Source organism: Dendrobium catenatum, unplaced genomic scaffold (genome assembly GCF_001605985.2).
Source record: "Dendrobium catenatum unplaced genomic scaffold, ASM160598v2 fragScaff_scaffold_1448, whole genome shotgun sequence".
Lineage (NCBI taxonomy): Eukaryota > Viridiplantae > Streptophyta > Magnoliopsida > Asparagales > Orchidaceae > Dendrobium > Dendrobium catenatum.
The window spans coordinates 326,356-339,369 of NW_021319910.1; the positions used below are offsets into that span (position 1 = coordinate 326,356).

General features: G+C 30.0%; 1 protein-coding gene across 1 annotated transcript; it reads right to left on the reverse strand.

Moving 5' to 3' along the window:
- Positions 1–9,450: 9,450 nt before the first annotated feature.
- LOC110107128 (transcription factor MYB60-like) lies at positions 9,451–10,677 on the reverse strand. The gene is made up of 3 exons (XM_020837299.2): positions 10,529–10,677; positions 10,281–10,410; positions 9,451–10,124 (listed from the first exon to the last, which is right to left on the reverse strand). Exons 1-3 carry the CDS (start codon positions 10,659–10,661, stop codon positions 9,635–9,637), a joined length of 753 nt encoding a protein of 250 aa, XP_020692958.1. The 5' UTR covers positions 10,662–10,677; the 3' UTR covers positions 9,451–9,634.
- Between the last annotated feature and the right edge of the window lie 2,337 nt (positions 10,678–13,014).

A 13,014-nucleotide genomic window follows, 5' to 3' on the forward strand; every position in this document is an offset into this window, starting at 1 on the left:
TTGGTGATTAAAAGATGCAGGTTGTCATATGCTTACTTCTCCAAGTTAAAAAGAAAAGCAGGCATCAATTTTTTATATATCGATTTACAAGCCTTAAAGAGTACCAAGTGCTAGATAGGTTACACAACATAGAACGAGAAGTGATCGAAATCTCAAATAAATATAGATGATGATCTTCAATTAACTCTATTTCTTCACTCCTAATCTCAGGAGCCTCAAAATTTATAAATAGATTTTGCTTCCACACATTATATGTTAATTTCAATAGAGAAAAACCTTATATATGTGACAGAATTTTGAGCTCAAAACCCCATTTGGAATCTCCTATCAAGTGTACTAATTTTCCATTGAGCCAAACTTATATTTCACTCCCTCATGGTCTTCTTTACTAGTAGGGCCGGAAGGAGCCCAACCATTGTCTTCTCATGGACGACTATCATCATTCGATGCATGATGCTGATCAATACTATTGTTGTCATTGACATTGCTATTAGAGATAAGCCTGACAAAATCAAAAATTTAAATTGTAATGTCACATTCGATAAAAAAAAAAATTAAATTATTATGATCGCAGATTTGTACCAATTTAAAAAAAGAAACTCCGGACGTAGCTCTAGATAGTGCATTTTACACAACGATACAAAGCGGTACACAGCAGTACTATACATAGCATCAAAATGAACAAATGACACATAAACGAAAGAGGAAAAATGCATAATAATTACATCTGAGAGAATAAATGAACGTCCAAAAAATTATCATTTTACATAAAATTTTGCATAGTTGATTTACAAAAACATGTGTTTTCAAGACATTCAACGTATAAATTTCTTAACAAACATCACAAAAAACACATAAATCATTTATGTTCAATTTATAAATTCCTCGTTTAAGTATTTGAGCTTATTTGAGAACTTGATATGCCTTGCAGGTGAACAGAGTTATGTTGTATTTGCCTTTACGATAGCTTTATATATTCAAAACTAAGCTAAGCAAAATGTATATTGCCTCATAATATACATTGAAAAGAAATTATTAGGTAAGTAAAATACACCTTACTCTTGAGCTTTTTCTTCTTTTCTAATGGCCATGCAGAAAATGCGAAAGTCGTCCAAATCAATCTCCATCTTCATCACATGTTTCTAATTTTTTTCTCAACAGACACCAAAAGTTTTATTCCGCAAAAATCTTAAATATTTGAGAGCTTTCGCATTTCTCTTTTTTATAAACATAAAAAATGAGTGGGCTTCCTAACTTGACTGGATCGGGTCGTCGAGTCTTAAAAAATCCACGAGTCTTAATTTATTTAGAGTCAGGACGTAGAGCTACGTTCGGCATCCGCACCAAATAACATCTCCTCAATGGGACTGCCCAAAATTTTTCTTTTGCTCAAATTTTCACAATAAAAATTTGACTTGTCTTTGCACAATTATCTTTGTATATGTAGAGATATGTGAGATATTCATATAAATAAAGAAATAAATATTATGTTTTATTATCATAAAAATTTAACACAATTATTATTATAATTCTTTTTATAATTCCTTATAATAGTGACAAATGACAAGTTAATATTCATAACAGCTGAAGTTTCCTCCACAAAAAAGCTGCGTATGCATTAGCTCCACGTATCTGTAAGACTGTAATCCCCATACCTGTACGAAGACTGTAGCTTTGTTTACCAGCAGAAAGCGACGTAAATATGTACGCAACTCACTTGCTTTGTTAGTGGACAAATTTTAAAAATAATTATGATTAAAAATAAAATAAAATAAATTAAATAGCTATGAAAAAAATTAAAGTAATTATAAGTTTAGTTTGGGACGACTTTCTTAATATTCCTTAAAATAAATTTTTAATATAAAAAATTTTAGTTCAAAAAATTTTGTACTAAAAAGTTGCTTTAGAAAATAATAAGAAAGTCGTCTCAAATGAAATCAAAATTATCGATTTAAATGAAGATTGATGTTAGCTGGAGCACCACCTAGCTGAAGCTAGTCGTCTTTTGAACGGGCGATTGACATAAGAGATTTGTTTTTCTTTTCGCTCAGAAATAGGATAAATTATTTTGTATGGACACCGAACGCAGTTCACCGTCCAGAGACCAATCAAAATGTGTCATGTCAGCAGTATCGAACACAGTACCAAGCGCGGTAGCGTGGTACCGAGCTAAGATACTGAGTGAAGTGACGTGACGCATTCTGATTGATATCTGAACGACGTTCGACATCCACACAAAATAATTTGGCCAGAAATATGCCTCGATTTATTCGATTTCCACCTCTTCCTCTTCGGCTTTGTCCCTATTGCCTATTTTTCCTTTATAAAGGTAAACCTAAAACTTAATAAAAATGTTTAAGTTAGTTTCGTGGTGGGGTAAAAAAAAAACCAAGCAGAAGAAGTTTTGAATGGGGGTAAGTAAATTTCTTTGTTTGGGTATTAAAATTTTAGTGAGATAAACTATATTTATTTTCTTCAAATAAAGTAAAATAGCTTGTGAAAAATTATTTATCAGAAATCTAATATTTGTTACGAGAATTATATATACTATATTTAATATTCTAAAAAATATATTTGTTTTTTCTTAGAATTTAAGAAATTTGTATCAAATTATTAAAAATTTTGTCAGCAATATTAATTTATTTTCACATAAAATATTAAATGAAAAAATATTAACATTTGCAAACATTTTGAAGGCAAAGTAATAAAAAATTATATAAATTTTTAGGACTCACAAAAATAATATTAAAATTTATACTAATAATTAATTTCACGCTTTGAGCTTCCATTTGAAATTATTAATCGTGATATAATTTTTTTTCTCAGGCTGTTTGACTTTATTAGAAGAAAATATATTTTAGGATCTCTGTCAATCTCACTTCAACTCGTTCTAATCCATTTCCTAACCTAAAATAATTAAAAAATCTGCATAATGAGTTCAAAAAGCCCACGAGTAATCTAAAATTCACTAAAGTTTTAAATGAAATGACTAATATAAATAGTCAATATAGTTAATGATCAAATATTATCAATAAAAAACAAAATAATTAATAATAAAAGTGGGGAATCATTACAATAAATCTAAATATTAATAATTATTATAAAATTCAATAAATCAATAAAACAACGTTGCAAAAATCATTCATAAATCACTAAAGAAATCTACCTTATATACTCATATGCATCATTTGTTTATGTATTATTAATGCATTCAAAATTGTCAATGATATTAATGTATCTTCCAAATATATGATGATATAAATGCATCAATGTATGATTTAGCAAGACAAGATATCTAGCTTTAATATAATATTTTCAACATCTTTTATGCTAACTAATTTCTAGTTGATTATTAGTTATATCAATTATCATTTATCAAATTAATCAATTATCATATTCAATTAATCAATTATCATAACAGGTGGCTTTATTAAATCAACAAAGAGTCGTAACTCTCTGTCAGTCGGCGTAATTGATCATCTACTACTTTCTACAGCCAGTATAATACCATAAATCATCTTTAAAGGAAAGTTTGTCGATCCAACCTCATGCATAGGATATTATGTCATAACAACCAACCTTTTTTGCTATTCATTTACCAAAATATCATTTATACTAATCAGGAGATCACTACAATCACCAATATATCATAATCTCTTTACAACAAAAGAATAAAATAAAATGTATAACAAGATCTTTAAAAAAAAAAGAGAATTTCTATTATTTGGCCTAAATGTTTCAAAAAATTTAAATATATGTGCCTAATACGAAGCGGCTCTTTCAACTCTGGTAATTATTTATTGATTGAATTTTTAATTTAAGAAATATCTTTTTGTCAATTAATTTAAAATTAAAAGAAAGAAATTGGGAATTTTAAAATAATTTCAATGTGTTTTGTTAGATTCTTTTATTAGTGACATGTCATCAAAAATCAATTTGATCAGGTACTGTCTTGAGACATATTTGAACTAGAAACTTTCAAAATTAAATTTGGGAGCATCAAAACTCCGATTTAAGCAACCTTATGGTCAAATTGAACGTCTTGACAAGAAGAACCCAATGATACCAAAATCGGCTCAATCCAAGTCCAAATGGGCTCGAACTATTTGACTGAAGTATATTTAAAATCTTCAAAGCATTAACTAGGTAACCAAATAATCTCCAAATATAGCATGCTTAAAATCGAATCAAGCGGCTCGATGAGACAAATCAAACAAGCTTAAGATCATTTAATTTTGACATTATTAAGCATTTAAATACTTATAAGCTTTGTGATCGAATAAATCAATATGAACCATTTGATAAAGCACTCCGACTTTGCCTTAGATTTCTCCATATTTATGGAGCATGTTACTCCAAAAAATCTTTAAATATAGCATGATTCTTCACATGAAGGGAAAAAGGAAGGAGAGAAAGAAGTATAAAGAACTCTATTGCATTTTTCAGCCATCGTCATCGAAAACCACCACTAATTATTGTCGTCGACAATCACCATCGCCATTAAGGATCAACATCAGAAATCTCTAGCATGTCCAGAGTAGTGACAGGATTTAACCAAATTGTTGGGCATAAAAATCCATATGTTGATATCTACTTTCTATAATCTCTGTTGGAAAAATTCAGTCTTGTTAGAATACATTTTCTCTATTCGGGCTCTGTTCTACACTTGCCTAAAGCATGTAAGATGTGATAAATAAGAGTTATAAGTGGACATTAATACATATGCATTTTTGCATTCATATTCATATGTAATTTTATTATGCCTACTGTAGAGTAAATAGTAACTCTTTTATTTCACTGATTTTATTAATGGACTGTGAATTGAATTTCGATATACATAATTTTGTAGTTTAGAATGCAAGTTAATCTTTTGTACCAATCATTGTATTTCGAATTACTGTTATTTACATGTTTTGGAAGAAATATTTTATATGCATAATCTGAATGTCTGTTCTATATTAATTTGGATGATTAGCTGACTCTAGCATAACAAAAAGTTGAATTGATATTTCTTAAATGTATAGAAAAAGTCAGTTTAAATTCTCGTCTTGAGGCGTTAGAAATGCATGCATATGAAAATTAATGATGTGTGCATGACTATATGTCCTTCCTTGGACTATTTATATTAAGGCGCATGACGGCATGAGGTGTGATAAAGACTTTGGCTTTGTTTGGGACGGTTTTCTTACTGCTTCTTAAAGCGATTTTTTAATACAAATTTTTTAATTTTTGTACTAAAAAGCATCTCTAAAAAGCAGGAAGAAAGCCATCCGAAATGAAGCCTTTATCTTGTGTAAGATATTTACTTGATTAGAAAAGGAATTTTAATATTTTATTATGTCTAGATACTATGAGTAACGCAAAGTACATATTTTCTATATATATGCTAATTTTGTCATGATTTGCTAGGGTTTTTTCATTTGCATGAGAACCGAAAGGGTTCAAGGACTCCAGTGATATTTTAGCTTCCACTACTGGTGAACAGCAATCCAAAGAGCCAAAGGCTATTTAACTCTGTTGTTTTGTTTTGTCTGATTTGTATTATTGATATTTAGAAATTGCTAATTAAAGATGAATAAGGGTAGGTAAAAACAAGGGGAAAAAATAAAATTAAAATCTTACAAATAAAAATTATTGAACATAGTAATAAATGGGTTCTTAATATGTAAGGAGCAATTGGCTCACATTTTATGGCATATTTGAGACAGCTTTCTAGCTGCTTTGTTTTTCAAATAAAGATTATGCTACTGATTTTTCATAGGTTTCAGAAAGTTTTGTGGTGAAAAATTACTTTTTAAGAATCATAGTAGTTAAGTTGCTTTCATCACAATGACTTTATAAATAACTTTATAAAACATTGCAGTAGTATCAAACATGCTTTTAGTTGAGTTCTTTGTGCTCGTGTTTTCAGTACTTGTTAGGTAGGCCACTAACTAGCCTTACTCTCACCTCGCGTAGTTGTTGTGATGGTAGTGGTTAGCAATTGTTAATATATTAGTGATCAAATTTAATTTTAATTAAGAAATTAGTTCATAAGTGAGAAACAATATATATTCACATGATATTTTGTGAGAAAATTTTGTGTTATAATATTCTGATCAAGAAAATAGATAGGGTGAGCTTTAAAACTCTTTGATTTGCTTTAAATTAGCTATAATGCATAAATGATTTGTATTGTACTAATCTTAAAGTAGATAGGACGTTAAGATTATACCAATCAAAATTTAAGTTAGAAAATTCTAACATAATTTTTATCAATATACCTTTTTAATTATTTAATAATAACTTTTTTTTTAATATTTTCCAATTTGTAATATTTTTAAATTTACAAATTTAGCTACCTTTTTTTGTTTGCCAAGTAATTTTAAAAGACTAAGGCTTCGTTTGGGACAATCTTTTTACTGCTTCTTGAAGCAGCTTTTTAGTACAAAAATTTTAATTTTTGTACTAAAAAACTGTTTCAAGAAGCAATAAAAAAGCCGTCCCAAACGAAGCCTAAGATTCGTATGAGACAACTTTTTCATTGCTTTCTAAAATATTTTTTTAGTATTAAAATTTTTAATCAAAAAACTTTTTGAAGAGTTGAATCTCAATTGAATCTTTAAACTTATGATTTTATTTTACATTTTTTATTTGTTTATTTTGCTATGCATTAAAAGCTCGCTAGCTATTATTTCAAATAGAAGGAAATAGAAAGTTAATCTTGAATAAGTATCTAATTTTAAAATAACACTATTACATAATTTGATGTAAATAAAAAGTTCTTTGAGGTAAGTATATGTTGAAAATCTAATATTATACAATTGAGCATTAATATTTATTAAAAGCTCTATACCTAGATAAATTAAAATTTTAAGATAGCTTTCACACAATTTTTTGTGTTAATCAGTGTATCCTTGCGAGTTAAAAACATCATGTTGTATGTTTAGGTTTTGTTTGGGATGAATTTTTTATTGCTTCTTAAAGCATAATTTTATTATACAAAAATTAAAATTTTTATACTAAAACTTTATTTTAAAAAGCAATAAAAAAGTCATCTCAAACAATGCCTTAGTTATGATTATTTATTTGATTGATTTTATTATTTGATACGACAAAATAGTTGGATATGTCCATTGCTGAAATTCACCAAATAGATATATATCTCAAATTCAAAGATGACCAAATTTGTTAACATGACCTAAAAAATTCTGGCTTGGGTTGACTCGTTTAATAAACGAGTCGGATTTGAGTTGACCCACCAAACCAAATTTGATCTGTTTATTTTTTTTTTTCTTAATTTCTTTTATTTATTGATATAATCTTCTTATCTTTTATCAATTAATCTAAATTTTATAATGAATAAGCTAATGCCAGTTATCAGGATGGGTTCGGGTTGTTAGCAAATCGGATTCGGGTCAGATCGCTTTTGAATCGCTCAAAATGACCTATTGGCTTGTTTTGACACCCTTATTTAAAGAGGGCGTAAGTGATATTCAAGGCAAAGGCCTAGAGAAGGAGTGACTTCTAAAGTAATTGGCTTCCTAGAGAAAGGAAAGGTGGGTGGGGGTTCATTATTGAAAATTGCATGCCAAAATAAATGTTGTTGGACTATATAAGTAAACAGTGAAACTATAATAATATGTAAGGCAGCCTTAAATGTAATGGTGGAGTTTTGTAGGAACCTCCCAACTAAATATGTTTATAATGGTCCACTCCTGAATGCATTGCATTAGAAAAGATGGAATTATAAAATTTTGTCTAATATGAAATTATTTTAAACAAAGTGAACAATTTCTTGCATAATATGAATTTGATTATTACAGATCCACCCCTCCCTAAATTAGCCATATAGAAACTTTGTGTTACTTAAATTTTAGTCATTATTTTTCCATAGATATTGAAATTTGTATTTACACAGATAATCATATTTGTAAATAATGTTTATATAATAAGTACTCTATATTTAATTTTCATTAAGTATACTTCTTTAAAAAAAATTCATTAAATTTCCTTTTTTTTATTACATCCACAACGGAGCTTATGTGTTAATTAAACAGGAAAATTATAGATTATTAAAGAACCAAAAAGCTCTATAAAAATACAGCCTTTGAAATAAAACCTACGAGCTAATGATTCTACCTAATACAATATATAAGAAGAGATAAAAACATAAGGAAAACAAGTAAAAAAGAACAATCGTCTCAAAGAAGTAGCTAAAAGGATCATTGCCAGAAGAAGAGCCACACGAACCAATACAAGTCATATGTAAGAAAAAATACAAAAGAGAGAAACAACAAGGCAAATCAAGAAACCAATAACCACTAGCCAAACAACACAAACAGCAACCCGAAAGCCCCTACATACAGGATCACACCCAAAGCCAACAACAAGCAGATGAAAAGCCAAAAGAGAACAAGGACGACAAATAGCGCCACATCAAGCAAGCCAAAAAAAAAAAAATCACAAACCACCACTACCAAACCTCACGACACAACCACAAACCGAACCAACACCAAACTCAAAGCCATATACGATAGAGCCCTCACGAGACTATATAGAATCCAAACAACACACTGACGGGATCAACCAAAACCACGAAGATCCCAACCAAAACCCAAACACCAATAAACCCCAACCAAAAAAACAAAAAAACCAAAGCTTTGCCTGCCCCCAATTCAACTCCAACCAAGAGCCACCTCAACAAACCAAACAAACAACCTGAGCCCCACAACCATAAAAGCACACGAACCATAAGCATAGAGACACCCGGCCAAGAGCATGTCAACAACAGAAGATAAAAATTTTCATTAAGTTTCCTTAATGTCACCCAAAATGCTATATTAGGTGTTGAGAAATTGGCAATAAATATTGCTACAATTTACTTTAAAACTCACTACAAATTACTATGAAATTCAGATCTAAAGTGAAGCCACATCATCACTTGAAGAGGTGGATCAACTAAATTTGGGAAGAATGTGATATATATCTGCAAAAAGAATTTTTATTAGTAACCTGGCCTCTTCAGTGCCTTGGTGGCTTCAATTTAAATATGAATTTCTTTGAGTACAAGTTAAAAATAAAAGATCAGCTCAAAATTGACTCGAAATCAAAATTAATGTCTAATAACTTTTAATTCAATTCATGATAATTCGATTAAAACTTCATTTGTGATGACATTCTTGCAGCTTTTTAAAATAACTTTTTAATTCAAAAATTAAAATTTTTGTACTCAGAAGAATCCAGTAAGAAGGTCTTCCCAAAGGAAGCCTAAGAGTTACTCCAAATTTATCTTTAATTAATTAGCATATACATGCACTTAAAATTACATATAAGCCTAAGCTTTTGAAGTGTTCTTGATGCTTTAGATACTTTTACCATTTATTTTACATGCACTTAAAATTACAAAGAAGCCAAACATTACTTATACAAATCAAAACCATGGAAAAAAATAAAGCAGTAGAGAAACCAAACCAAACTAATTGAAACAGTAATGCAGCCAATATTATTCCAATTTAATATATTATAAGACCAGCATTTCTTTATTTTACACTTAGGTTTCTGATCTCAAATTCTCAATCTATCTCATACAAATTGTCAGATAGATCCATAATATATCTATATGATTTCTTATATATTTAAGAACTCGAGTCGTTTAAATAAGCTGATCAGAGGGCAGTTCCAAGAAGCCATCAACCTGCCCTGTACCATCATCAAACAGCCACTTCTCCAAGAAGGTCAGAGATCGATTCTGCTCCACCTCCGCCATCGCCGCCGACGAAGGCATCATCTCCGGCAACTTCACAGAGCAAAACTCCTCATGACATATCAAACTGTCACCACTGTTCCTTATATCCATTGCAGAGGACTGCATAGTGTTCTTCTCTGATGACCTCATCCACCCTTCGAGCAGCCTTGAGATGTTATCTGTGCTAGAAGCATAGGTGGAGGAAGAGTGAGGATGCTGTTGCTGTAACTGAACTCCGGCGAACTCTGGGTTTACAGTCGCTGCTTCAATGGCAAAAGGATCATGAGTTCCTATTGTTTCTTGTAGCTTAATAAGTTTTTTCTTAAGGTGAGTGTTCCAGTAGTTCTTGATATCATTATCTGTTCTTTGAGGAAGATAAGAGGCGATGGCTGCCCACCTACAGTCATAAGATATGAAACTAAAAACCAAAACCTCAAAAGAACTTTCATAAGAAACTTTCTGAAAAATAAAGTTTGGAACTTTGAAATCAGTAATCCAGCAAAAAATTTTTTTTTTTTGAAGTACTGGAGAACTAGGATTTAACTAGGTTTACTTGTTGCCAAGCAAGGCTTGGAGATGGATTATAATTCCTTCTTCATGTGGAGTGAAGCTTCCACGCTTGATTCCAGGCCTTAGATAATTTGTCCACCTAAGTCTGCAGCTCTTACTGCATCTCAGCAACCCTACAGTCAGATTTGAAGCAAAAATTTGAGAAAAAAACTAAGTTGATCGATCAGAGATGGAATTGATTCACACAAGAAATGAAGTGAAACTGAAAAAGAAAAAAAGATGGGTACTGGCCTGTATTAATAGGAACAGATCTCCAGTTTCCAGGGCCATGCTCCTGAATGTAAGAGACAAGTATGAGGTCTTCTTCAGGAGTCCATGGACCTTTCTTGATCCCAGGCTTGTCACAGCATGGCGGCCTTCCCATGGCTACCTTTAGCTGCTTCAGCTAGCACAACCACCCTTCTTCTTCTTCCTCTTCAATCTCTCTCTCTCTCTCCCTCTAGTCTCTGAAGACTTACACTCTCTGTTGTGTTGGGTTAAATTCTCTCTCTCTATAGCTTCCTCATTGTCTTTATTTTTGCCCCCTACAGGTGTCTAATGAACATGTGAATATATATTTATATTGAAAGACTTTAATGGAGTTGGCTTTTTCACCTATCATCTACCTTGCTGACTCTAATTGCCTTTGCCTTTCAGACCCTTTTTTTAATCACAAAGTCAGCCAGGCTTCTCTTTTGTTTTAGAAGGGAGAGGTCACATGAATCACTGGGGCTTTGGCCTAAAGCTGCAAGTTCTATATATAGTGATTCATTTCTTTTTTTTTTTCATAAATGCTGATAAGAAATAATATCGTGGAATCTGTAATACACCAAAAAAAATCAGCCATTAATGAGGATAAGTTTGTGTGTATCACTGTCCTTGACCTGTAACCTGTAAATTAACTTCTATGCTTTGCTGCTAAGGTCAAACATTAATAAATTCTTTAATTTTATTTTTTTTGGGGAACGGGATATCCACCCGCTGCCACTCTTGAAAAGGTGCTTGGCGACGTGACTAATCCTCGGCTGACTTAGAAGAGGCACCCATCTCATAAACCTCTTTGCCCGTACTTAATTGGACCCCACTTAAGAGGCGCTGCCGCTCGAGGGGAATCAAACACGAGTTATGGGGTTTCCAATCGTACTCGTCCACCAACGACGCTAAGCAAAGGTGAGTTTTTATTTCTATTTTTTTTAGTTGAGAGATATAATATATTGAATCTAATTAAAGATCATCCTTTTTCAATGTACATTATATAATACTGTATTTGTACATGATTAAATAAATATATAAGTCCCTACAATGAAGACATGCATGCGTGCGGATCTATTTCTTTATATAAATATATACAATATTTATATTGGAATGGTACTCTATATTATTATATAATATTAATATTATTTTCAATGTACATTTGCGTTTATCATTCTGTAATAAGTCAGCCCTCAATGCATTTTGGTAATAATATATAGAGGAATAAGGGCTACGATAAAAAAATAATATTTACAATTATCATATGGATTTTATTTTAAATTAATTATTTCTTTCATACAACATATTATATTTTAATTTATCAATTAATCTTTGATAAATATTTTGTATAATTTTACAAAAAACTATGATAATTGCTTAAAATATTGTAATATAAGCACATTCTATATGAATTATGCTAACCGTGCATACATTACTTCATTAATGTATTATTCATGCTCTTAAGTCTTAACCACAATTATAAGGGTATATATATATAATTTTATTTTATTTTATTTTTGAGATATTGAATTATTATTGGGAAATTTTTATATTTCTTTCTTCTATCATCTTTGTGCCTAAAAAATAAATTAGTATACTATATGTATTGCAAACAAAAAACATAAATCAATTTTCTCTCTCATTTCCCCAAAAATTGAATAATTATCTTAGGTTTTATTTGGAATAGTTCTCTTGTTGTTTTATAAAATTATTATACAACAATAATAACATCAAACCTTTGTCCCACTGTGTGGTCGGCTACATGAATACTTTTTCGTCAAAATTGTGTCATGTTAAAAGTCAAATTCTCATTTAAATATAATAAAGAAAGATCATTACTAATATTAAAATAATTTTTAATAAAAATAAAATTATTATAAATAAAATAATTTTTTAAAACTATTATAGAAAGTAGATCTCTAATACAAAAATATTTTAAAACCAATAAAAAATAGTCATCAAATAAAAATTATGATTACGATTTGAAAAACAAAGCAATAAGAAAGTTATCCCAAATCAAGTCTTAGGCTTTGTTTGGAACGGCTATTTTACTATTTTTAAAGCAGCTTTCTAGCATAAAAATTTTTAATTTTTGTATTTAAAAACTATTTTAAAAAACAGTAAAAAAGCTGTCTTTGTTTGAGAAAGCTTTTGAACACTATTTTGTTACTGCTTTCTATAAATATTTTTACAAGAAAATTGTAAAAAATAATTAGAAAGTTATCCCAAATAAAAATCTTATACTCTTGATATATTTAACTTTATATATATCCATGCACGTGTGTGTGAATCTGCATGTATAATATTCTGACTCTAAGGGCCGTAGCATGCTTATTTTTTCCTTGCCAGCTCTTAATTCTTCATTCTTATAAAGTACAAAGTTCCTATTTCTTACACTGAAAATTCAAAATTTATGCTTCCTTAGTTGTCGACATCATTTCATTTCATATATGTCCGCATAGCTCTCTTTATATGGAGGAAATATT